The sequence below is a fragment of the Enoplosus armatus genome, chromosome 2 (genome assembly GCF_043641665.1).
Source record: "Enoplosus armatus isolate fEnoArm2 chromosome 2, fEnoArm2.hap1, whole genome shotgun sequence".
Lineage (NCBI taxonomy): Eukaryota > Metazoa > Chordata > Actinopteri > Centrarchiformes > Enoplosidae > Enoplosus > Enoplosus armatus.
In genome coordinates, this window is record NC_092181.1 from 12,189,737 (window position 1) to 12,217,280 (window position 27,544).

A 27,544-nucleotide genomic window follows, 5' to 3' on the forward strand; every position below is an offset into this window, starting at 1 on the left:
TTCATTTATCACTATTTTCTTTTACTAAAAGATTATGAGTCTGCTCAGAGAAGGGTACCGTAAGAAATGTAATAGGTAGGGAGGCTCGACAAGAAGCGAAAGGTTACATGCAGCAAAAAAGTTTCTAAGACTCCCAAAGTTTTAATTACATATTGCTTTCATTGACATTTCAAAAAGTAAGCCTTTAAATTAAATCTTAGTTTTATGTTATTAACCAATTTTGTAATGAAAAACCCAACATGCACACACAAGCACCTTGGCCTTCCAGACTTTGTTTCTTGCTCATCTCACGACTCCCCTCTCTAGCTCCATCAATCCTTTCCTAATCCATATTCTACAGTACCTTCCCCCCCACCCCCCCACCCACACACACACACACACACACACACACTCTTGTCCTGCCTTTCTCATCTTATTTTTCTCCCTCTGGCACTTGCACATGCTTGGCATTTCATCATAATCCCAATCATTCATCATCGCCGTTTCTTACCTCCTTTCTCCCTTTCGTTTCTTCTCTCTCATCTATCCTTGCATCTCTTTCTTCCTCTCTCTCTCTCACACTAAGCCCTTGGCATGCATGGCTACAAGCAGGAAGTAGCCAAGTCCATACTGCACTGCTTCAGTGCCAACCAAAATGAGGTTTAACAATTTAACAGTGTGATACCGCACTAAATTCTTATTTTACAGTATACAGCTTTGAAAGGTATTTTTGAACAGATACATAAAGACGGTTACACACCACTTACAGAAGAAGAATGCCGACGGCAGTGATGGATGACAACCTATCATTACCTCCTCTATCATTTATCTCCTTCAAGCTCCTACCATCATTTAAACTGAGAACCCCCCAAGAAGTATCTGAAAAAGGCTTTTTTGCACAGCTACTTTAGTGGAAAACAGTGTTTCACATGGCTAACATCTTTGAAACTAAATACTTTTAGCTAACCCTGAATCCTCAATTTTGCTGTAAAACATTTACAGATCACTTTGAGTCTTATTCATACTCATGATGGTATTATCTGGCACTATAAGCTGCACTATGTGCGTTTATGTTTTTCATGTTGTACAGTGCAGTTGTGTTGTTGTACCATTGCCCTTCCTACTGTACCTTTTTTTTTAAATAGGCTCATTGCTGAGCATTGGTGTGTTTTGTATTTTTGTGACAGTCGAAAGAATAACATTTCACACACTCCATTCTTACCCAACATCCTCCATCATCAATCACCCTTTCATTTTAATCTCTACTCCCTTCTCTCACCTTCTTCTGGTCCCTCCATCTCTGCTCCAGCTTGGCATCCAGGCGGTTGGCGGCTGTTGCCCACTGCTGTGCGAGGCGGCGAATTCGGCGCTTCATGAAGCTGAGGGACTCCTTTCCTGTCCCAACCTGGTCCAGCAGTACGGAGAGGTCTGTGCGGAAGGCCGCCTGGGAATGTAATGGATAGAAAGTAAAAGGAGAGAAGTGAAGAGAAATGAAGAGAAAGTGTGAGAAGGTGGACTTTTTTTTTGCCTCTCTAGCAGTAGTAGTTTTCTTTCCAATGAGCATGACAGCCTCATAGAGCTGTTAGCGTGGCTGTAGACTCAAAGTCTTGTTTGTCTTTTATTGGCTTGAATGCTGTTACAACAGACACGACTGCAAAGCAACTGAAAGCAAGAAAGAAAAGACGTGAAAGGGGAGAGTGTCATGTGCAGATTTAATTGGCTGATGTAACCTGTCCATGTAATTATTTTTCTCAAGTGTGATGGTGATTCTGTATTCTCTACAAATGCAGGAAAACCCTTACTGGTAGACTTTTAAAAGATTAAACCATTTTGCAACATGATGCAATATTTGCCTTGTCAACGCTAATATTTTAGAGAAGTATTTCAAGAGAAACATGTCCTAAGAGAACCTTGTTCACTTTGCTATTTGTTTTACTATTTCAAGGCTGGCTGTAGTTTCCTCTGTCAAATAAAAAATATGGAAAGAACAGCTTGTATTTTCTAACTAATGCTATAAACAATCAAGACTTTTCTCCTCTGAGAACAAACTTGGCTCGGCCCTGTTTGTTTGCAAGATACAGGAAGACTGTAATCCACAATTCAGTAATTTGGGTCACAGGGTAAGATGGAGATATCAGTCTTCATTTACGCTGACATTCTGTTTCACCTCCAGAAAATCTCACTGCTGCCACCAATAAAGAGTAAAAAGCAAGGTGAAACCATACACACAAGATGTTATGCGCACACATCACTTTAAACATTCAACATTGCTTTGTGCTCCCAAACAAACACTGTAACAGGCTGACTAAGCCACTCTAACTGGGAACACTAGAGTCAGTATAAATGTGTGCAGTGAAGACTTTCCTTATTCCATTTGGTGAACATCCAAATTCAAAGACCTTTATTATGACTGCACAGGCTTGCCCCAGAGGGCACCTTCACCTGTATTGAGCCACCAATGTGAAAAAGTAGTTCATATTAGAATAAAGGCAATTTCATTGGGCTGTGATAAAAAATAAATCGATATTAACTGTTAAATTAAGAGTGCAGAATTTTTAGCGTTTCTTTATAAATTCAGCAAGGAGAACTGAGGAAGACTTTCACTACGCAATTCATGAATACATCCATGTCACAAATTGCTGTTCGCTGCTGTAAAGGAGCCAGAGAACTGGAGAGATAGCTAGATTCTGTGTGTGTAAGTACGTTTTTGTGGGTATGACCCTGCACACTGTGTTAGTGTGTATTAGTTTGTCTGTGTAAGGAATTAAAGTATTAAAGTTTCCGCTGCTCCATGACCTCAAAGCCAATGAGGAAAACAGAGGGTAGAGGATAATAATGATGAGGGGGGGGTCAGGCCTGTTTTAATTAGTAGGGAGTGAAGAGGGTCAGACGAAGGTTAACTATTATGTAGTAATGGGGGCAGACTGCTCACACTCCTATTACTGAACAGCATCTTTTGAGCAAAAGGCCTGTTAGCACTCTTATTATTCTCCTTTTGATTGCTACTGTGGATATGTGACTGACAACTTGACGTCCACTATTAATCACTCCTTTTTAATTGTCTGCCTTTCTTGCTATTGCAGGCTGTCTAAAACTGAAAATATAAAGGCAACAACTTGGGACAAATAATGAGTGAGAACATTATTTTTAATGGTATTTTTTGTATGGTAAAAACTGTAATTATAGCACAACCATGTCTAATGTGTCAATTCCAGCAGCTGACTAAAAACAATATTGGTTGTCTTAAGTCTTTTCTTTCACTCTCTTTTCTTCTCTGTCCACTCTACTCTCTAACAGGACAGAAGATTTGAGTTTTCGTTTTTCTCAAAAACATTAAATATTGAAGCAAGCAATTAACATTTAAGGTCACTGACTACTGAACAGAGGTTTATTTAGGCGCCAACAGCACAGAAAAGCTTAACAATAAAGGGTTTAAAAGGAGGACAAGTATCTACATGTTTTATTCATGTCATGAGATAAGAATCATGATTTACTTTTACTTCACACTATGCATTTGTTTGGTCTACAATTAAAAACCTGTACATTTTTATTACCCAAAATGCCTTGGAATAATATACACAGTAAAAACACACTTTCACAAATCCTCTACAGTGGCCAAAAGGGGACAGTAGTTCCATTATTTCTTGAATATATGACAGCCTAGTGAAACAAATGTGAACAGGATGAAGTGCAGCAAAGGCCACTCTTAATAATCAGCTGCATTCTTTGGCCCTCATTTTCTACCCTCACTGTATTTTATGAATTTCTAAAGGAACTGTTGATCTGATTCCCCATTAATTTGTACCTCTGTAGTGATTCCACATAACCTTGGTGAACTGCGCTCGCTTTGAAGGTCTGAGCTAGAAGCCTGATTTTTTTTGGGTCATTTTAAGCAATAAATAGGACATAGAGCACATCTGCAACTGGATTCTGTTTGGGAACTTAATAAACAGAAGTTTCAATGTTTAACCCCTAGCTTGTGAGTCAATGGTATTTACTATGAAGGTGAGGAACCCATGAAAGTAATGGCCACAATGACAATGACCAATATTCTGTTCACATAGAAGTAGGTAAAAGTCCTCAGCTGTCCTGGCAACTTATTCAAATGATAATAATATTTAGTGACATAAGTATGTTTAATAATTGACTTAGGGTGAAATTAATTTAATGATCTTAATAATTCAAAGTGGTCATAACATTACTGTAGTAGGCATTGCCTTGCAGTAATGTTAGTTGCTGCTTTCATCGTGCATGTAAGCAGGTGGTGAGCCATAATCACTTGGGTGTTTACTTTACATCCTTCACTCACTGTACATGTGTGTTTCTGAGTCTATCTGTGTGTATGCCTGACATGTCCATAGTCACATCTTATTTAGCTGTGCATGTTTGTGAGTACTCCCCTCACCTGTCTCTTAGGGGCTTTTGCCTGCTGTGCGTGCTGGGTGGGGGGACTGCTGTGGTTCCTCCAGGCCAATGGGGGGCAGAACCACTCCACCTCACTCAGGTAGATGAGGAAGGAGCAGTCTGAACCGTCGACACCGTAGAAGGCATAGCAAGGGTCCGATGTCCAACGTGCACGCATCCACTGGATGGAACAGAGAACATAAAGTGCAATTGACATTCACATGCTAACAAAATCACATCAATACATGAAGAAACTTCAACAGTCAGGAGGGATTATAAATTATTTTCACAGTCATTCCAAAACCCTTTCAAGGAAACGTTCTAACTCAGCGACTATATAAGGCTATCTTTGCTGTAATTACTTTAAACTTGGCTTGTCTCTACTTTCACACATCACATGTTGATAAAAAGCAAAACAAAACAAATTGAAAAAAAGAAGAGGAGGAAGTAGGGGACATAAAAGCCAAAATGTGTGTTATAATATCCCAAAACTTGGGCTTATTTTGGTTGTGACGCCCCTGTTAACCCCACCACCACCTGTCAGCTGGTCCACGTTAATGCTGTCAATAAAAAAAAGGTTAAGAAGACCTGCTGTACCATCATTCAAAATGAAAATAACAGATTGACACTCACATCTACTTTCCCGGGACACTCTGAGAAGAGGGGGTCTCTTGGTACTTCACACTGGCTTGAAGTCCCATCTCTCACTGCTGAAAAGACACCGTGAATGAAATTTTACCTTCAGTGATAAAACAGGAATGTATTTTCTGTAGGCTGGACACCTTCCAGGTGAAGGCCAGCGATTCACCAGGATCCACTCAATCCACAGTTTGAAATATCAAGCTAAATGATAAATTGACATATGCCTGTTGTGAGTGAAATACAAGTCGCATGCCTTTGCTTTAATCATTAGTTTATAGGCTTGCTGGCTTAGCTCACTTTAGTCAGTTGGCTTTAATGTGAATATTTATTCTCCAGTGAAGATAACTATTCCAACAGCAATCAACCAGTGTGATACTATCTATCAGCTCATTTAGCAGCATATGGTGCATGTCAAAGCCTCTTTGGAATTCAAGTTTCATTTCTTTAATCAAATCATTTTCACAAAATGACTGCAGACATGAACTTGTTTGACCCACAGGCTCAGCCCTCCGAACCGCCAGGTTACAGTGTCACTTACATTAACAGCTTTTCTCCGCTCGCCTGTGGACAATTTTTTTTTTATGGCAATATTCACTTTCTCCATCATCACTTCCAGTGTATGCCATATGTGCTGTCGGTGCCCATAAATTTCAACGCATGCGACATTGCGCCGTATCTGCTCTACTGCAGTGCACACTATTCACTGGGCTCTGACAAAGCAGCACAGCCTGTCTCCCGCTGCTACCAACCATCCTAGGGTTACGCTAGCAAGTACGTCTGCTCACTTAGGCTACACTCACTGCATTAATTGCTCCACTGACTTAGTTAACTGCCTCTCTGCTGCTGATGTGAGGAAAAGAAAGGAAGAGAGTGACAGAGAGAGAGAGAGGGAGAGAGAACTAGGGTGATGTAGTCCGAGAACAATACCAATGCAGCTTCAATTTCTTATTGTATTTGCCCCCCCCGCCCCCCTTTCTCCCTCTCTTTCTCTCTCTGGACCAACAAATTTGCCTTCTCTCGGTTCCGTCTGTTTCCATTTGCCTAATGAAAAAGAGACATTTCTCCACATAAGTCTTCCCTGGGGCTTCTCTCCATCGACTGAAAACACACACACTGAGAGACACACTGCTTACAAATATGATTACAATAGCAACCACTGTAGCAACAATTGGAAATGTGGTCAACTAACTAGATAAAAACTTGACTCCTGTCCCTGCAAGACAGAACATAAAAGCCTCGCCGGTGCTTGAGGGGAAGGAAATTCTAATCACGTCCTCTTTCTCCTGTCTTTCCCTCTTGCACATGCCTGACCACGAGATAAATAAACTGCCACTGAGCCGTATGATAATAGAGTCTGCCGGCAGTGTTTCAATTCATCTGTGATTAGAGAAAGCAGCAGTGTTTTCATTTTGGCGTGTGCCGTCGTCCCTGCAGATGCAGCGGGGAAAAACAAAAGGAGATGTAATGCTCATTTATTCTCTTGTAAAGAGTTGGGCAATTACCCTCAAGAGAAAAAGTGAGAGAGGAGAATAAGGAGGAAAGAATGATCATAATGGTGGTTATATTATGTGTGTGTGTGTGTGTGTGTGTGTGTATGTGTGTGTGTGTGTGTATTTGTATGTCACTAGCTCAGTATTATTTAGGATTTGATTAAAAATGTGCAAGAGCCAGACAACAGAAAACAACGGGGTTGGATGGAAGCAATAACGCAAAGATGAGAGAGCTGACCACAGTGCTTCCCAGGTGACTTGATTACTCATATTTGTATCTCTCTTACTTTCCTAATAATAAAACCAATCTGCTATATAACCATAAATTCTTCCTGGTTTTGACTTAAGTCAAATCTAGAAAAAATGCTGGAAAGTTCACATTACATGCTCGGCAGCTCTCAGATCTTGCTGTTTTCAGATTTTGGAGTGATGGAGTGTTACCTATTTTTAACTTTACTGCGGTAATAACACGTCGTTCTAATGCTGTTTTTTCATGGTTTAATGTTTTTGTGTGGAGAACGTCAAACTGAAACAGTCACCTGTGTATGTTGGCAAGGTGTCAGAAGTGATTTGTGTCAGCTAAAGATCAGCTAGATATCTGATCATTTAGTGACTGTGTGTGTGTGTGTGTGTGTGTGTGTGTCCTACTCTGCATGTGTGTCTGCAGATCTGTTTTGTATCTTCTTCTGTTCTGTTATAATAATAACAGCAGCAATTGAAGTTTTGCTCCAACACAAGCTGACAGCTGTGCAGGAGTGCAGCTGCGCTTCAAGTTGTACATTACTGAAGAATTACACTTGATGTTACTTTTTTTCTTCTTTTTTTTTTCTTTTGAAGGGATGTTTCTAAGTTTACAATCACCCTTCTCCACACACCCACTCACTCTAATGGGAAAATGGTCAGAATCCAGCACACTGACAATGTAATCTTATGATCTGCATCACACAATCCTGTACATCAGTTTGACTTAGTGTTTTGTCCACCTCTCAGAGTGGAGCAATCTGTAATCAGACAGAGTGAGAAAACATTGTCAGCTTTTACCTTCAGGTAGTTGAATCAGGGCTCGTCAGTGAAAGCTAAACGCTACAACTTTTCAGTTGTGAATGTACACGTGTTTGAGATAAGTGGATTGGATGAGATGGTTTGGCGTCGTGTGGATGTGTGAGAGCGCATATTCTTGTATACTTGTTTATTGTCCGTGTAATTTAATTGCGATGTGTACTGCTGTATATGAAGCCCAAGATAAGTCTCCCCACGGGGACAATAAAGTATGTCAGATCAGATGCTGTAACCCAATCACTTCTTTCCTCAAGCTTTCTATATCTCATGTGTACATGATGTAAAGTAAAACGAGAGGGTAAAGGCATTTCACACCAATGATGATGATGATGACGATTGGTACTGTACCTCTTCCTTGCACCATGCTGTTTTGCAGTATCTGCTCCACCCTGGTGGCCATGTTGGAGACGTTCTGGGCTATAGCTTGGATCCTCTCCACTAGGCCGGCTGGTTGAAACCTGCACACACAACAACAACAACACAAACGCAGAGTGAAGAATAGCTGAAGGCATGTGACACTGAGGGTTACCTTCACACTGTTGTCACACAATGCAAACTCAATTTGAAACAAAGTGCCTTGGATAAAAAGCATGCACCTTTGCAAGTAGAACCTCTAATTCCACACTAACACACATCTGGCACCCAAAACTTCTACCAACAGCTATAAATATCTCTAATCACCCATTCTTCCTCTCTCAATGGTGTCACCTCCTCCCTCTGCCATCCTCCTCAGTCTGTTCCCTACTGCAAAATACCCTAACTTCAGTCTAGTCTCTCTCCTCTTCAGTTATTCCCATCTTTTAGTTGTGTCTAATTGTTGTTTCTATCTCACTCTTTCTCCCAGTCCTCTCCCTTGCCTGTCTTTCTCTGCTTCCCCTCCCTCCACTTTTACATCTCAACAGATGTAGAAGTGTTAGTGGGAGATGCAAATTGTTAGACACTTGGTTGGAGCGTGAAATAGAAAAAGACCTGTGCTGTTAATACCACTTCCTCTGTATGGTGAGAGACTTCCCATTCACATTGGATGTGTAGGAAATGTGTGTGTGTGTGTTTGTTGTGTGTATGTGTTTGAGTTTGCATGTGTGTGCTCACTGTAGTTCTGCATATTTCCAAACCATCTGACTGCATGATTGCACATCACGCAAAGGCAAGCCTGCGTAACCACACATGCTCATGCTGCTGTGCCCATTATGTCCATTTAAATGACTTGATTCCAGTGTGCATTGTGTGTGTGAGAGTGTGTGTGTGTGTGTGCGTGTGTGTGTGTGCGCCTTCCTGTCTCTCTGTATTGTCTAATCAGCAGATGGTATTAACCCTCATTAAAGCCAGAGGCTTAAATGCAGCATAATAACGCATCATCAGAGATGATAATCAGAATTATTGATTGTGTGTGTGTGTGTGTGTGTGTGTGTACAGGATGGCTGCAAGGCTACTTAAGTAACTAAATGCCAACAGCAGCTGCATGAAAATGAACAAAAAAAAAAAAAGGAGGCAGCCATAAAAGTCACAGGAAGTCTCCAAGCTCCATTAACAGCTTTGTAAGTTTCACTTGTAAGCATCGCTTAGTGTGTTTGCGTCCTGTTTAATATGTTTACTACAACAGAGGAGCCATTATTCTCTAGTGCATGTATATTTCAGGGGCAACAGCTGTCTCCAAAACATTATAAAAATTGCAGGTATGTGAAATTATGATGTAATTCATAAACAGTATTTCTCTTGCATAAAACAAAACTTTTTCATAAACATACATTATCTCTGTATATTAGCCTGCCTGGTGCACTTTAAGGGACTCTGGAGTTAACCCTTTCATGCATGAATTATGACAGCCTCAGTCAGGATTTTTTTCCTAAGTGTTTTTATTTCTCTTTAGGCATGAAAAAAACAATTTAACTTCATTTTTTTCAAACGCTCATTTTTCAAAGTTCTTCACATGTCCACTTGGGTGGACAGCATGCGTTTGAGTTTTCAACTGAAGAAATATGTATTTAACACACCAATGAATAAAATGGAAATTTTAACAATTGTATTACTCCTTAGTTGTTACTTGATGTTACCAAATTTTATTTACCTGCAAGGGTCTCCTACTATAGAAGGATTAGAAAGTTATTCCTGAGCTGCTCAGCATTTCTGGCCTTCCGCTGGCCATCTTGGTTTTGAGACATTTGTGTTGCGCTTACAACGGCTGGCCAGTGAGTGGCAGTGTATGGGATGACGCACTAGCGTCCACTGTGGTGGTTGATGTGCAACTATACCATTAAAACCCATGCATGTACAAGAAAACAGCTTTTGAATAGCTGTCCACTGTAGTGACCACTATGCATGAAAGGGTTAATGCCATCTTTCAACTTAACTTTTTGTGGAGATAAGCACATATACCCATTCAGGATCTGCATTTTCAATATTTTATGTATATATATATATTTTATTTTTTTTCATAATTTAACTTTTCATTAAAATGCGTTTTAACTTGTCTTAACTTTTATGTACTGTGTGTTTTTATCTTGTGTTTCTGTTTTACTGTTGCACAACCAATTACCCTTTGGGGACAAATAAAGTGAGAGTCAAAGCAAAAGCTTTTTTCCAGCCCCTGAGACTTCTTCTAAGCATGATACACTTCTCAGTTCGCTGTTGCAGCAAGCTAAGCAGGGTAGCCCATACGTCCTTCTACCTAGCCATGTAATCCAGCTCCTTCCCGGGGCATCCCAAGGCCAAGGTTCCCCAGCCAAATAGGATACATAATCAGGCTCAGCTGCCTCTTAACCACGACAGTCCGAGACAGCGGCTACATTACTGCTGATGCATCATCAATCCGCCTGTCGATCTCCACCTTACCCTCACTGGAGAACAAGATCCCACAATACTTGAACTCCTTCACTTGTGGTAGTAACTCTCTCCAAACCCGAATGGGGCTATACACTGTTTTCTGACAGAGTAGCATGGAGTCAGACTTGAAGGTGACCTCCCATTTTTATACCAGGTAGGAATATATGAGGACATAGTTACACCTATCAACTCTCGCAATGTGGGATCATGTCATAGTTTTTGCACTCTGCACCAGAGTTGTGTTGTAAGAATAACTGAGAATGTTTTCAGCATTTGTGAGTGTGGTTATTTAGGGCGACAAATGGCATTCCTCTCACCTGCTCAAAGTAGAAAATCTCCACATTGTAAATAAAGCTTTCCAAACACGCTCAGCGTGAAAGCACCCTGAAACAGAGTTATCGAAATAAAAGCATATAACAGAACTAATTATAATTTCACTCCTCCATTCTGTGCAAGTGAGGCAAATTCAGCCTACGCATTAGTGAAAGTTATTACCTTCTATTGTCTTATAATGAGAGCCAGCATTATATTAGGCTGTAAAATTATATTAAAACATCCATATTATTGCATGGAGCATAACACAGAAGTTCCCAGCTGTAGAGGATTACAGCTGCCATGTTACCTATCCTATAAAAGTCGCAATGTATTTGGCTTGAAGGACAAAACCTTTGTTTGGTAAGCTGGGTAACCCCTGTTACTGTAAAGCTCTCTTTGGGGGGATTCACTGTGACTGCAAGTTGGCCTCTATAAGACTTGACCTTCTAATCTCACCTCTAATGTCTGCTACAATGTGAACACATCCCTAGAGATGAACACACAGAAACACGGGAACGGGAAAGAGTCATAGAAGGAGAGACGAGGGCAGAGAAATGGATGAAGGGCTGAGAAGGAGGGGGGAGGATTGCACAATGAGATCCAAAGGGGGCAAGAAAAAAAAAGGAGAGTTGAGGAAAAACTGGAATAAAAGCAGGCAAAAAATAAAGAGAAGGAGATCAACCATCCACAGCAAACAGACCAAGAGTACCAGGGGGACCTTTGTGTTAAGAAAGAGACAGGATGAAATAAAGAGATCCTCTGTGCTTTCGTGTGGAAGCCAACGAAACAGCTTGACTGAAACATTAAATGATGATTATGATCAAAGAATACAAGGATATGCATATTTGATGGCCCACTGTTGCGCGCTTCTTGCAATGAAACTTCCTCCCTTTTGATGAATGTAGACAGTTGGCTCTTTTACAAATGAGGGAAACAAAACAGCCATGAGGAAGAGCAAAGAGAAGACAAAACGGGAGGAAAGTATAGGGGGGAGAAGAAACGACAAGAGGAAATCCACTGACAGATGCCAAGCAGAAGTAGAACAGTCTGAAAAGAAGAAGCTGTGAGAGAAGCAATGATAACTGGAGGGAGAGTTTCTAAGGATACAATGTGTTCTCCTTATATCTATCCCCCTCCCTCCCTCTCTATCTAATGAGTTCATCCTCTTAAGGGAAGATGATACTTCTGGCAGCATCCCATCAACCAAAGCTGTCCAGGGCAAGAGATGCATGTGACAAGGTGTCAGCATGTGGCATTGTGTGTTCTGCTGATGTCCGTTTGTTTGCGTGCGGCAGGACTTGGGGGGTGGCGTTAAAACATCACACTCAGCAACGCTAATTCCAACTCTTATTTTCACACTCACTGTACGCAAATGCCAACACACATGCATGAATGCACACAGACGCATACTCACTCACTCAGCGTTTTGTTTTTTGTTTTTTTCATGTAGAGTGGTATAGAAAATTAGGTTTGAACAGCATTTGCATCTTTTGTTTATTTCTCCCGTTGGTCTATGAACAGAACAACTTAAATCAGGAAAAATGAAATGAAAGTAGAATTTAAGTGTCTCCTTTGCTGACTACTTCCAGTGAAGCTGCAATATGACATTGACTTGAGTGCTGTGGAAAAGAAGGCCTCCTGGGATAAAGGTTGTTACTGACGGAGCTTAGATGGGTGCTTAAGGGAGGAGAAATAGGTAGAGCCAAGCCAGAGCAGTGATCTTCAGAGAGCGTACGCCTAAGGGGAGACTTACCAATCTCTCCTCTCATCCGCTGCAAAAGAAAAACGGAGTGAATCAACCCTGCATCCTTTCCTCCTCCTTCATCTCCCTCTCTCATTTTCTCAGGCTCTTTGCTGTCCCTCTCCCTCCCTTTCTCCCTCGTTATTTTCCCTCCGTTTTCTGCTCTAACGAGTGGCTGCCCCGTGGGCGAATCGCAGGCTGGGGCCTCAGACATCAAGTCCCATTCGCCGCTACACGGGAGTGTGTCAGCACCAATGAAGCTCACACGGAGATGAGACTCCCGCCCAGTGTGAGTGTGTGTGTGTGTGTGTGTGTGTGTGTGTGTCTTTCTGTGAATGCGTGCCTGCCTGGCCTGGATTTTGGATATGTTTTTATAAAGCTCTCTCTTCCCATTTGCTCCTCTCCCCGCTAGCAAAAATCACACTTTACCACGTCACTCATACCCAACAACCTTTCTAACACACACTTTCCCTCTGTGTATATGTGTGAGTGCACAGGGGAAGAGAAAGAGTAGTCAGAAAATATAGTAAAAAGGGACAGAGAGCCATAAAGGAAAGGCAGAGAGAGTAAAGATGGAGAGAGAGAGGAAACGAGTGATGGAATGAAAATCATTGGACTGAAATGGGACTTAGGCCATCCCTGTTGTGACAGTCTGTGTGTGTGTGTGTGTGTGTGTGTGCGTGTGTGTGCGTGTGTGTGTGTGGGGCCATTAATCCTGCAGGCTATGTCCTCGGTCAGGGGTCTGTGCCCTGGTCTCACGCCCAGACTGGTTTTAACAAGTGTTACCTCGAGTGAACTAATACATAGACACACATGCACGACGCAGTTATTCACAAACACACACACATGTTAAACACATTATTTGGCGGAGACCCAAGAAAGGAACATCATCAAGACAAGAAGTGTGTGTATATGTGTGTGTGTTGTATATGGCCACCACAGGTTCCTTAATCAATATCCTTTTGATTTTGCTTCCTGAATCAAAACTTTCACTCCTGCTATTATAGCTGCTTCACTTCAAAGATCCATTCAGTCCAAACCAAACAACACTGTACTCAGAAAATGAAATAGATTTTTTTTGTTTCTATTTTCTATTGTTCTCAGAGCACTGCTGTCGAAGAGAACGACTTTCAAGGAGAATGCATCTAATAATTAAACAAAGAAAGTGTATGTGCCACTCTTTGAGCTCGTAGAAAGTTTTCTTTGGCTTTGGCTGATCTGGTCTCTTTGGAGAGATGGATGTTTACTGCTTATAACCCATCAAAACATTATATGGTTTGCATCAATTTGTACAAACATAATTTTAGACAAGCCTTGAAATGCACATCATGTTTACACAAGTTGCACATCTTCAATTCCTATTTTCAGAGCTTGATTTAAAAGCAGCGGTGAAATATAGTAATATATCCAGTGAATCAGAATGCAAACAAAGCAAACCAGTAGTGAATGTCAGAAACACGTCCTCTGACGTCGTTCAGACCGAACTGAGGCTGTTTTGGGGGATTTCAGGTGAATTTTGTTGGTGTGATCACAGATTATGTTATAACCATTGATCCATGCTGCTTTGTGCTTTCATTTAGTGGTATCAGTCAGAGTTATTGTAAAAGACAAAAAACATGTTGCATCTTATGGTCATTGTTTTTTTCATTAGGGGTAATATGCGGGGGGTAGACGAATAAACAAACATATTGTGAAAATCAGCATTGCAATCTCTGCTACAAATGTGGGTAATAGGTTGAATGCCAGTTGAGTGTAATGGGGCGCCTAGTCAAGATGAAGGCGCTGCTGCTTGGGATTAAGCCTGGGTCTCTGCAGTGGTGGCTGAGTGCTTATTTCCCCTGTGCCACTCAGGCACCGCGACTAAACCCTAATATAATGCTATTTTGATCATGCACACTATATTTTACGCCCACAAGACCAGCTCTGCCAGAAACACACGCAGAGCTATTCAGTGAACGTGAAAATTAAACTAGTCAGGCTAATAAATACGAACACTGCCAATTGGCATCTTGAATAATCCAAAATCGTGAACACTTGCAAGTCGTAACCATGGAGATCCTCCCCAGTCTTTATCTTCCATCCCAGACAACGTGAACTAGACATAACATACGCTGGTATTTTTAGACAACAATGTAGAAATGATAATCACTAATTACAGTTTGCTAAAGCATAACATATATTATGCCCTTTATGATGTTATTATCATCATTTTGTAACAGTATAATCCTGTCATTTGTTACTACATTTTAAAAGAAACAACTGTATACTGATGAATACTGTTATTCATCCAAGTTGTAGGCTGACAACAAGTCTCGTGGCTAGGGGCAAAGTGTTCATTAACCATATTTAAAACAGGATAGTCACACAACATTGATTTCAGCTTGTGTTTGACCCTAATTACACCCTGACCATAACCCTCTATCCTTTCAAACTACCTCCCTCAAGGCAATAACTAGAAATTGATTTCTGTTACAGTAACAGATGCATGTACCATCCTACTTAAGAGTCCCAGACAATAGACAGAGTTACACATTTAGCAGGGCACTTCTCCCCAGCCGTGGCCTAAAATGGCTTCCCCCACATTAAACAGCCCATTACTAGACATTGATTGCAGTTAACACCAACACCAGGCCATATTAATCGCTCCATCCTTTCGCTCTAGTGCCTCCGTGCAGATCTGAACCTGAGCGCTTATCTGGGATCATTTAACAAGGTTCAAGGAAGTGAGGGGATTTCTGTCAGTGTGTATCACATCACTCCTGCTGCACCGAGTTTAGTCAGGCCGTTTGAAAATGAAAGGAGTCAGAATGAGGAGAGGGTCGGATAGAAAAGACAAATTGGATGTTTTGGTACTAACGGGGCAAAGAGAGGAGAGGCTTGATAAAAGCAGTAGCAGCAAGGTCATACAAGACTTGTCTGTTTGCAGCAGCGATTTTGAGGTAATAGGCAGCAATTTCCACAAGAGACTGTAAGGGGGGGGGTTAGAGTAAAGATGAGAGTGAAATACAATGAGGAGAGGAGTGAAAAGGAGAGAAGATAGAAGTCATGACTACAGTAGAGATAGAGAGGTGATGTACGGTATGAATGTCAATGAGGAGTACATCTTAAATATGATGGTGTCATTATGGTGTTTCATGTCTATCTGCCATAAAGGATAAGTAATCCTACAAAGCTCTACCAGCTGCTCTCTGTTTATACACACCTGTATCATAAAAGAGCTGATTAGAGTGCATTATCTCTGTGTTATTTTTTCCATTCATAAGGGGAAAGAATAATGCTTACATTATTACAGCCATATCATCCCTATTGTATCAAATTATTGGTTTAATCGCTTTAAACGCTAAATACTACAATTTTGCTTGTGGTCAGAAAAAGTACAGTACTTCCCTGTTATCATTGCAAGCTGAACAAAGATTGGGTTGAGTTGGGCACGTGCCATACATTTACTATGACAAATGTTAAGCCTTACAAATTATGTAAAATATTGCCCAGTAACTTAACTATCACTCGCAATTAAAGACCAACATACACTCATGTAATTCACAGTTTCAGAAATATTTATGTTTTCAAATTTTTTTGTTTTGTGAAAGAAAATGAATTACCAAACTTGCATGACTCTTATTTTGAAAATAAATGATTTCCTTATCTAATTTTGCTGTGAAACTGACTATGACCAGTTACATCCAAGCACTACTGATTAATGTAATAAGAATGTTAGTGATTCCCAAAACCAGTTAACACTCACACAGAACAAAACTGTGATGAGGGAAAGAAAAGAAATGAAGGAAAAACTCAGCGTACTTGTTGATAGCAGAGCTGAGCTCATCCAGGCGCCGTGCGTCGGTGGTGGAGGTGTTGTCGAGTTTGGACAGGCTGTCCATCCTCTTAAGAATCACCTCCAGCATGTCACTGATCTTCCTCAGCACACCACGTGACTCCACGCCTCCCAGCACTGAGTGGAGAGACAGGAGATGAATGAAAAGATAGACAGTGGAGTGCAAACAAACTTGTAGAACAGCATGCACATTAATCATTAGGCCTGCAGCTCTTCTGGCTCACCATACTGTAGTTGATTTTGGCTGTGATCTTGTTTTGGACAACTGTCTCTATGCACTTCACTGCAATGCAGATCAAAAGCAAAGTCCCTTCTGCTGTGTGCCAAACAACGCAGAAGTCCTCAATTAGATTTGAGGGAAAAACACGTACAATCTACCTTCCTTCTGTACTGCCTGCCACTGTTCTGCTAGCTCAAGACATTTCATGAATAATACATGGACAGTTCTTCTGAGATTAAATATCTATTTAAAAAGCTACCACTTCTCTTACCTGGGATTATAGGGCAGAATGTTTATGTAGTAATACTTTTAGCTTATGACCCTAAATGACAAAGTGGGGCTGCAATAGAGAACAGTGTCACCTGTAGATTCACCCCATTTACCCACTCAAACTTTGGTGTTTGTCATGGCCAGTGCTCCAATAGGAAGAGGAAAATCATAATTTAAGGGTGAAATCCTCTCTCTTACACAGTACTAAATGAATGTCACAAAAGATCTTTTGATCTTTTACCTCTGTGGTGCAGTTTGCTGATGCCACTTCACTGATTAAATCAGACCATCGCCAATAATTAATATTTGGGGCAGCCAACCCTAATTCAATTAAAAAACAATGACGGCAGAAGACATATTTTAAAAATAAGTCAACTTCAGTCCTTTTTCATAAAAAAGACTGCAGCTTTATAAAGCCTTTCAATTTTGTGTTATTGTGCCCACAACATGTATAAAAAATGTGCTATTAAAGTCCAACTGAACTGAACATGTTTTTTAAAAGTTAGTTAATAGTTTTTTATAATCAAAAAGGAAAAAAGAGAAATGCTCCTTTTTTATCTCAATGCCATAGTGAACGAGAGACAAGGTAAACATATTTGTGCTATAGACTGCATGTCGTGGCCAGACAGCATATTGTAAGTTGTATTGAAGAGTAAAGACCACACCAGCATCTAACTGGACCAAGTGACATTTACAGGTATGTTTACATGCTGTTTAATGTGCTGCAGCTGAGCAGCTAATCAGCTATCTAGCCTGCAAACTGGCGTTAGCAGAGCACTTTTCGCTGGTGCTGTTTTTGTATTTAATTTGCAGCTGCATTGAACATCCAGTACATTGACATACACAGACAGTCCCTGATTTCTAAAAAACATTTTCCTTAAGAAAGACCACCTCTAAATAATACCACTTTAACCTCATGAGAGGAGCTCCTCTTCATGTCTTATTCCTCATCTTAAAGTCTCAAAGCCCACAGTTTGATAATCTCAGTCTTTAACCTGTATATCTACAGCTTGATCTCTCATTTCCTCTGCCAACAGCAGTGCACATTGCCCAGTGCTGTATTCTGATCTCTTGTCATAAACTGGCTTTTGTTGAGGCCAGACACCCAGACACTCTGGAGTCTGATGTCTGAATATGGGCTTACTTTTACATCCTTTGATACCCTTTGATATGAGAATGAGACTTCCACCAAGACTATGAGTTATGAAAAGCCAGGAACTAATTACGCCAAGGCTCTCTTTTCCAGTCTGTGTCTGTGTGACGGCTAATTTATTTCTTTCACCTAGCACAGCAGAGAGGGCACTCGGTGGACAGAAAGGAGGGGCTGTGTACATAGTCGTGTGTGTGGAGAGATGGAATACATCATTGGCCATCAGAGCTGACAAGTGAGTCATAAGCACGCACACACAGATGCAGCTCCAGAGACAGTGAGGGAGAGAGGTAGAATATACTCTGACTGGATAAAAGGTGCACAAGACCTCATTAGGATAATTACACCGACACTGCCAGGGTTAGAGTGTCTGTGAATTCAGTCATAATGGCCCAGAAGGAGGAAGGTGACTGAAAGGTGGAGACACAGTGGGAAAGCTTCCTCATTTAATGTCTTTGCAGAACTAATCTCTCCCACATACGTCTATTTCATCATTTTTAGGTGCAACAGAAGAATCTTATGATATATAACAACTGCAAATGAGAATTGAAGAACTGAAAATTGTGGCTCAAGTAATGAGGAGCTACTTCCTTTAAGCAGGACTCCTTGTGTGCAGTTTATCCTTTTTTCCACTTTTAGCACACATACACAAAGAAAGGGGTACTTGCCCTTTCAAGCACCAGAGTGACAGATCTTAATATGTAAAACCATAATTTTACTTCGGCAGTATTGTCGTTCATATTGCTACAATTTACTGTGCTCTGTACAATGGTAATGGCTGCTTTCTGTTGGATATGGGGACATGACAATGGAAGGAGAACACCTTAACATGCTTGACTGTTACATCACCATCTTTATCTACACCCTTAAAGGCCCTAAAAACATATTTTCTCAGCTCTCTCTCTCTGAGCGATGTGGTCCTCCATGAACACACTATCTTTTGCCAAAATTAGAATAGTTCTGGTAATTTTTCTTAGGGGGTCTCCCTCAAGAAGATTTGAAGGTTTCTGCCTTAAAACTATGCAATTTCACATCATATTGGATCATTATTATTACTATAGAAAACACCCCCAAAAAAGAAAAAACCTGGTATAGTTAAATAATTGTTTTATCAAAAAGGAGCTTCCTAATAATAATAATAATAATAATAATAATAATAATCATCATCATCATCATCATCATCTTCATCATCTTCATCATCATCATAATAGCCTAGATGCTGGGTCTCCAACTCCAGACCTCCAGGAACCCTTACCTGCCCAAGTTTCCAGTTCTCTCCACTCTAGCACACCTCAACCAGCTGATGATCAAGCCCTGATCCAACAGTAAGGGCTGGTGAGTTGCATCAGGTGGGTGCAAAACACAATGTGATGATGATTACTGACTGCTATTGTTGAGTTATTGATTTATTTTTCACTGCGCTCGGGGCCAATAAACTGATAACGATGACAGTTGCACATTTGGTGGATGAGCTACTGTTAAAACAGTTTATATGTTATTGATTCAGTGTTTAGAAAATTAACATTTATCACACAGGCATAGTACTAGCGACAGTCTTTTTGGACTCATTTGCTAACTACCTTGCTATTTGGCACTCAATTAGTGTGATGAACATCGTTTTATCAGTGCGTTATCGTTATCATCGTGCGTTAAGGCCAGTTCAGATCAAATTCGCGATGAGACGAGTTGAAACTTTCTGAAACCTGCCAGTTTTCACCAATGCGAGTAGACAAGATGATGTACCGTCTCCATAGCAACAACTCTCTCTTATATGTATCTGTAATATCTCTAATATGTTGATGGATATAAACTATTGTGCACAAATCCAATTAGTACAAAGCAAACACAAATCAAACAGGTGTCAGGAAGAGCAAACAGTAAAATGCTGAGCCTTTTTAAAAATGGACTGTCAGATTTTGGAAGATTGTAAACACGCTAAATTAGGTGTTCATAATAAAACTGACAATTTTAAAGACTGCAAACTCAGAGGGAAGGGAATGCTTGATAATCTATGTTTTAATAATGGCAATCTGATATCAGTGTGTACACCGTAGATGCAATTTTATGTCAGGTGCAAGTATAACCCAGGCACATCATAAATCAACACAATCCAAATACTGTCACCGATTATAATGCAACATAGATACGACCTGAGGGAATCTGTCCACTTAAATTTGATGCCATCATGAAATCTTCAGTAACCACACATGACGGAGTAAACACACTAATAAGATACAGCTTGGGACATAAGGGACACAAAGATCAGAGAGTGTATTCTTCCAGCCTCCCATCAGAGGACTTGGCAGGGCCCATATTGACACTGCAAACACCTGTATTACGCTGTCCGACCACTCAGTCAAACCCCATGTCTGCTGCTTGACAGGCAATGACAGCCAATGGGCTCCAGTGCCTAACAGCTCCGGTGCAAGGTCATTGTCTGCCTCGATCTCTACCAACAGCCGAAGAAATCCCAAGTTCAGTGAGTGATCTCCTCAGCGACAGATGTATTCGTTTGAGACTGACAGTGTCATGCCCTTTGCCAGTGATGGATCGCTGTGTCAGAATTTGCTTGTGGGTCGCTCTAGTGACATCTTTGTGATTGGCGGATAATGGATAGCATCTATGTTAAGGGTCAAGCAAATCGAAGCTAATATTCAGCGTTTCTCCCAGAAATTACAGACTTGGCAGAGCCTTTAAAAAAGCATGTAGATGACCAATCTACATACACTTAGAGTTTATTTGGTTTGCTAAATTTGCCACTTTGAATTACTGATTAATGGTGATTCCCATTGTACTTGGCTGTACTATATGAGAGAACACCAAAGTAATATTACAATACCCTTGCTGATAGATAACAGCAACACACGGCAGTGAAGTTCAGCAGCGCATCAAAAGGAGAAAATGGGAATGTTTCAAACATAGTCTATAAGAGATTCAAAAAGTTAATGAATAGATCTTTCATATGTTCCCATGGTTTAATGTATCACATGTCATTTCTAGTCAGGGGGCTAATTGTTCTCTGTGAGTCTTTGTTTCTTGACAAATCTGTGTGTCAAAATTTAGTCACAGAAGCTGCCCTCCCATGGATGGCAAATTGCCAGCTGAAATAAATGAGGTCTGCCTTTCAAAAGCTGATCCTTGTTGTGATTTCATTGTGCACCTTGATGAAAGACACACTGGAAATCTTTTTAATGTGTTTGACTGTGGTGACCAAATGCCACTTTTAAGGACAAGTGACAATATTCCAGTAGCTTGCTTAAATTATATCATTATACCATAGAAAATGACTGCCCTTATCCGCTCTCATCAGATGAAACCTCATTCAGATCTCACTGGTGTAATATATTCAGAGTGAAGGACACTGTGACCACATATACAATATGAAATGGGCAGAAGCGGAAAGAAGATAAACAGCAGCAAACATAACTGCAGAGATAGAGATGGTTTGACTTGCTCAAGCTCAAAGGACACTGGAGTCAAAAACAGTAAACTGTGTGTGACATTGGAATTGGAGGCAAAATAGCACCTGGAAGAAACTGATAACAGAAATATGCAAATCAAAAAAAGTAATGAAAGAAGTAACAAGAGAAGGATGAACAAAGAACATGGACAAGAATCAAGATTAAATGCCACTGAGTGTCTGTATTGAGCCTCTGGGTCTATAAGCTCATTCTGATCAGTCTATCACTGATCTCAGATTATATGGAAACACCAGAGCTCTCACAGGTTAGCCCATTGTTTGGACAATGTATTGACAAATTCCGACTGCTCAGTGCAATAATAGCTCTGACATCAGGAAAACCTTGCATTGGCCAAGACTCAGCTTTAAGGGGAAGGAAAACTCATTTCATTGCTAATTACTATGTATGTTGATGTATCACAATAGCTTCTAAATAGATTTTACTGTTCCTGAAGCAACACAATTTACTGAACACAAGAGCTAAATGCAAAAGGATTGAAATAAAAAGGGCCAAAGAGGAATTAGCAGGTTTCTGACCTGCAGCAGTAATTGATACTTAAATGCTGTAAAGCAAGGACGTCTGATAACGTACGTCTTATATGCAAAACTCCACTTAAAGCAAAGAGCATAATGAAAAACTCTGCAACAGAGTCTACAGTAAAAAGGAGAGTATAAAAGCCGCTAGAGCCATCCAGATAAGAGATGGCAAACAGGTTTTTAAAGTCTGTCCCATTGCTGTTAATGCCCATGACACTGACGTATTTTCTCTAGGTTAGCGAAACCTTCCTGACTACGAACTGACGGTATTATTCCTGCTTTCACCTTCTGTTCAACCTAGTAAAATCAAATTCAGCCTCTATGAACATACATTTTAAAGTACATTTGGAAAATTACCATTACAAATGCCATCATAAACATTGCAACAATCCAAACTGTGAAACGTACCTACCAGTGTGGCTGTGAGTTTTTGACTATCTTCTACGCTCTCCAAGCCACCTCAACCAAGAAACACGGACCCAAACACACATGATAAATAGCCCATTACTTGTGAGCAAGGTGGATTTCACTTGACACACTGAGGCTTACGTTATATTAAGGTCCCTGCTGAAAGCAAATTTAAAGCCTGAGTTGGATCAGCTTATAATAGTGATGGATGCCTCAAGGACTAAAATACCAAATTTAGCAAGTCTGAGCAAAACTATCTAGCCAAAGGCCTCATGTAACAGACCGTAGTAGTGTTGTAGTAAGTCAAATAAAATGCATTGTGTGCCAGTTATTTGTTAATGAAAGACTTCTCATCTTGATCAATACATGCATTTATTTGGCTGATTGATGTGTCACATGCAGTTCCACTTATGGTGTAATGGCACCTTTGATCCTGAGAAAATTATAAAAAAATTATAAAATGGAAGACTTCTACACCAAATATTTACTGTAATTAGACTTGCGCTGCAAGTTATTTACTATGCATGAAGGAATAACTTATCTCAAGCGATCAAACAAAAGTTGGTTTTGGGCCTTCAGTCACGAATCTAGCGCAGAGCTGCTGCACCGTCTGAGTGACTACCTATTTGTGTTTGTGTAAGATAAATGCAGACTTAAGATTCAATGAGAGTGAAAGCAGTGAGCTAACAGGGCCATGCTGCTGGCATACTATTTCATGCTGTGTTTGGTTTCCCCACTGGCATGGGGTGGAATAAATCAGCGGACACACATGCACGCACGCATACACATACACCCTTTTTTAGCCACCATATTGGACTGAATATTTAGTGTCACGGCACATCATATTTCTCCTGAGGACTGAAACGCGTGAAGCGTGAACAGAATCCTTGTTAGTGATTCTAAACGGACTACTGAAAACTGAGAGGGAGACTTTTCATGTACTGTATGTGTGTGTATATATGTGTGTGTGTAAGTGCTGTAGCCAACACAGGAAGTTGGCCGCTTTCCCTCGTCTGATTTTAGCGTCTGAGCAGCAGAATCTTGACAGTGGGAACAATCAACATCAGTGACTAGAAATTAAATCGTCAGCCAGATGCAGCTTCGGTCAGAATCCATCCAGAATACTAAAACTAATATAATAAGTCACTGTATGTGTCTGCGTGCGTATATGTGTGCACATGCTTATAAAACGAGTTCGTGAAATAGCCACAGCATGTCCGTCTGCTTGACTTTACGGTAATGGAAATGACAGAAAGGGTCACACAATACAAAATAGCTGTGACTCCCCTCCATCAAATCCTTTTTATGTCACTTCAAAAATTCATATTTCACCCTGGCTGGGAACAGTATTTGTCTGTGTCAACTGCACTGTCAAAAAAATAACTTTTCGTATCTCAGCACAGCAGGGTGCCACACTAGAGGAGACAGCACTGGCAGGGGTGTGTTTGTATAGTATATAAGTATGTCTATGACTAAGGCATGTACTGTTTGCAGGGTGGAATACATAGTGGATTCCTCCATTACGGTTGAATGCTGAGCAAAAAAAAAAAAAGGGAAAAAAAGAGTTTAAAGCTGTGGGGTTCCTTCCATTAAAAGTGTGTGATTGTGCCCCGAGGTGCTCTGGCAGCCTGTGTGAGTAAGTGTGTTTGTTTGTCTTTGTAAAAAGGACAGAGGTCATAGAGAGGGCACTCTGCAGCCGGGTGAATAGGTGGGGTTTTTGCTCTGCTTTCTTTGGCAGGCTTATTGAATTAAACTGAATTAGACTGCACAAATTATGGAGGCAAAATATCCAACACAATATGACAGCGTGTGTGCTCTAATTCAGTGTATTACAGAGGCGTTTACAGCATATTTGGATTAGCAAAGCCCAAGTGCACTTGGGCACAATTAATATTGACAAGCTAGAACTACAAATCAAATACAGCATGATCCCATAAAAATAGCATTTTGAAAATGATGAAATCCGATAGGGAAAAACTCAGCCGACAGAAGTGAGGAATGAGTATTCACCTGCCGCGGAGATATACGGCACTTTGAAAACGTCTCCCTGTCTCCACATTTCAAGCACGATCGAGCTCTGTCTTTGAAAATGAAACTGTCTTGAAGCAAACTCTCTGTCATTTGATATGTGGTGGGTTTGTGAGACAGCTCAAAGTACAACCCTTCCTACGGCAAGCCCGCCAATAATTTGTGTGTGTATGTGTGTGTGTGTGTGTGTCTATATGATCGTCTCTCTTTAAGGATGGTTACAGCTGCACACAACACACGACTTACTCATATGTGAGTACACACGCACACACATCTGCGTGTACGAGGTATTGCGTGTCCGAGCAGGATGGTGTTTTGATTAGCTGGGAGGGGGGGTTTGCATATTCATGAGAAGGAAACCATTTGTGGTTTGATGAATGCTGACAGAAGGGCCTGCTGGATAGGAGTTGACACAGCTAAATTAACCGGCGACCGATGTCATTTTGTCACAGGAGCACACACACAGACACACACACACACACACACACAGAATGGCAGGCCAGACTGAAAGCTATTTAAAGGAAAGAAGCAAAATCCACCTAACAGAAAAGAATTGTGAATGATTTCACGCTTTAAAGTGAATATATTAAAAAGCAGAAAACCTGTCTCTCTCGGCTGGAAATTAGAGAATCAAGACTTGAATTGGTGATGTGATACATGATGGAGATGTTTCATCAGTGCTTAATAACTCTGTGGGCTCACAAATGTTTTGTTTGAGATATTCACATCCCAGTGAGTATAATTTGAATACTGGGCTTCCAGCTGTGACTCAGTATCCCAGTAAAATCACCACGGGTGCTATCATGGCCTGTTGTTTCCCATCATCTGCCGTCAGCTCCAGGGTTTGTCTCGAGATGACATCATCACCGCAGTCTGTCTCGGCTCTTCAGGTGAAGGAGAGACTCCTCCATCTCCCCACCCTTTTCTTCCTCACTCCTCCCCCACTTCACGTTCACCCTTTACTTCTTCTTTAACCTCTCCCCTCTTCTCCCTCACGCTGTTCTCTCCTCATCCTCCTAGTGCCCTATTCTTACTCCTTCACCTAATTCTTCATCCCTTCCCCCACCACTTCACCCTCCCTCTCGTCTGCAGTGAAGGAAACGACACAATCACCAGTAAAACTCCTCTCTCATCCCTCAGTAGGGCAGACAGACGGACACACAGACAGACAGACTGGTGCTTAATGCCCCGCTACCACTCCAATCTCCAGTACATCTCCTCTCCTCATTTCCACACCCACATTCAATTACTGCAAATTACATGCAGTTTAATTATTATGGCGCAGGAGCTCTACTGTTCATTAGCTAAAAAACGGCAGGACTGAGTGCAGACAGAAAAGAGTGGGCTGGGTTTTTTTTTTAGCTGCACAACGGGAATGGAAGTGTACGGTGGGAGTGGGGTTTTGGCAAATGAAAATGCAGCAAATGAAGCATGAAGGAAGTGAAATATCATGCTGGCAATAAAGTAAACACAATGGATACCAATTATCTAAAAGATAGTTTAATAAGATGTAAGACCACATATGATGGGATGATCAATAAGTTATTTTGTAGCCTACAGAATAGAACAGGAAAGAATAGAAAAGAGCCAGCTGGTGATGATGAAAAAAAAACCCCACTTTGCTCCATCTTAATTCCCCCTCTTGATTCAGCTTTTGAAATATTTATTGTTCATCTGGTTTTGACATTTTCGCACCATTCATCCAGCGATGTCAAGGCAAATTGGATTTCATGAAGGCAGATGGGATAGATGAGAGGATATTAAAAGACACAAAGACGTGGCGACAGCTACAATGTCTATTAATGCTGACAGTTTCTGTCACTTCTCTTTTGAGTGCTTCTCTGTTTCAAAGTGATCGAGGAGGGGATGAAGAAAGACTCTGTGTGTGTGGCTGTAATCTAGCTCTTGTTGTCTCAATAGTTCAGCTTCAATTCAACCCTCATCCTCTTCCTCATCCTTTCCCATATTCTGTTCGCCTCTGTAAGCTGTTGTTTTATTTGATTTGCACTTTTTGTTTTGAAGATGTCACATTCAAAGTGGACAAGATCTTTTCACAATTTTCCACCCTTCATCCCTTATCTCTCATTCTCTATCACTCTTTTCGTTTTCACCGTTTCCCTCTCTGTCGTTTTGATGTATCATAGTTTATCTTATGATGATGACAGAGGATGAAAAGCTGGCATCGTTGAACTCACAGACACACACGCAAACACACACCCACGCAAAGCACTTGAGACGGACAAATAAAAAAACAATATTTGAAAAGAGACCAAATTGCATATACACACACGCAGAATAAAAGGCTAATCTGTTGACAAGTGCAGTGTGTCTGCGTGTGTGGGTGTGTTTGTTCCTTGATGAAACTGTGATGAAATGCGGTGATAGCGATGGCTGTTTGAAACCACAATTTCAAAAGGAATACAAAACAAAGGATTTCTTCATCAGATAGCGTTATTCTTCTTGGAATTACAAATCAACAATGCAGTGTTTATCTGCCGAACTGAACGGCGACATTTACGAGTGATGACCTCCCTTTTGATTTCTAACACACACACACACACACACACACACACACACACACACACACACACACACACACACACACACACACACACACACACACACATACATCATATAGCAGAACATACAAACACACTCATCCTCGTGCACCATCCTGACAAGCTTGACAGACACAAGCCGTGCCCCTCATTACCATTTCCACCACCTACTGAAGTCGCTGTCTCTCGGAAAAGCATTTCTCTGTTGACTTTCACGATTTCAGCACAGCTCTGCTGCTCAGAGCAGACAGACACACAGCTGCAGGGGCTCCTTTCACCACAACCATGTCAATGTGTGTTAGTGTGACAGAGCGATGTGCTCTGCACTGAGACTGGCAGAGATGGAGAGGTGGAGTTCAGAGTGTGTGTGTGTGTGTGCGAGTGGTAGACGGGGGTATATAAGAATTTAGATGGGAAATATGTGCGACTTGACCTTTTCACTGTTCTGTGTGGCTGAGTGTGCATATTTGGCTACAGTGTGTTCACAAATGTGTGTGATGTGTGTGTGTGTTTGTGTATGAGTAGGCCCTAGATCAAGTTTATTGTCAAAGGAATTTCCTGGAAAGATGAGGGAGGACAAAGAAAAAAAGAGCGGCTGTGCCTGCCCTATGGTGGGTGTGGCCAC

The 27,544-nt window shown here is 41.0% G+C and overlaps 1 protein-coding gene across 1 annotated transcript in view; it reads right to left on the bottom strand.

Moving 5' to 3' along the window:
• Nucleotides 1-27,544, bottom strand: part of LOC139290223 (alpha-1,6-mannosylglycoprotein 6-beta-N-acetylglucosaminyltransferase B-like) — a 102,133-nt gene that overhangs the window by 48,970 nt on the left and 25,619 nt on the right. Inside the window, exons 3-7 of the mRNA XM_070911930.1 lie at nt 16,255-16,405; nt 7,923-8,032; nt 5,017-5,093; nt 4,385-4,564; nt 1,259-1,423 (exon numbers count right to left, since the gene is read on the bottom strand). Of these exons, the coding sequence (XP_070768031.1) occupies nt 1,259-1,423; nt 4,385-4,564; nt 5,017-5,093; nt 7,923-8,032; nt 16,255-16,405 (683 nt within the window). The remainder of the gene's footprint in view (nt 1-1,258; nt 1,424-4,384; nt 4,565-5,016; nt 5,094-7,922; nt 8,033-16,254; nt 16,406-27,544) is intronic.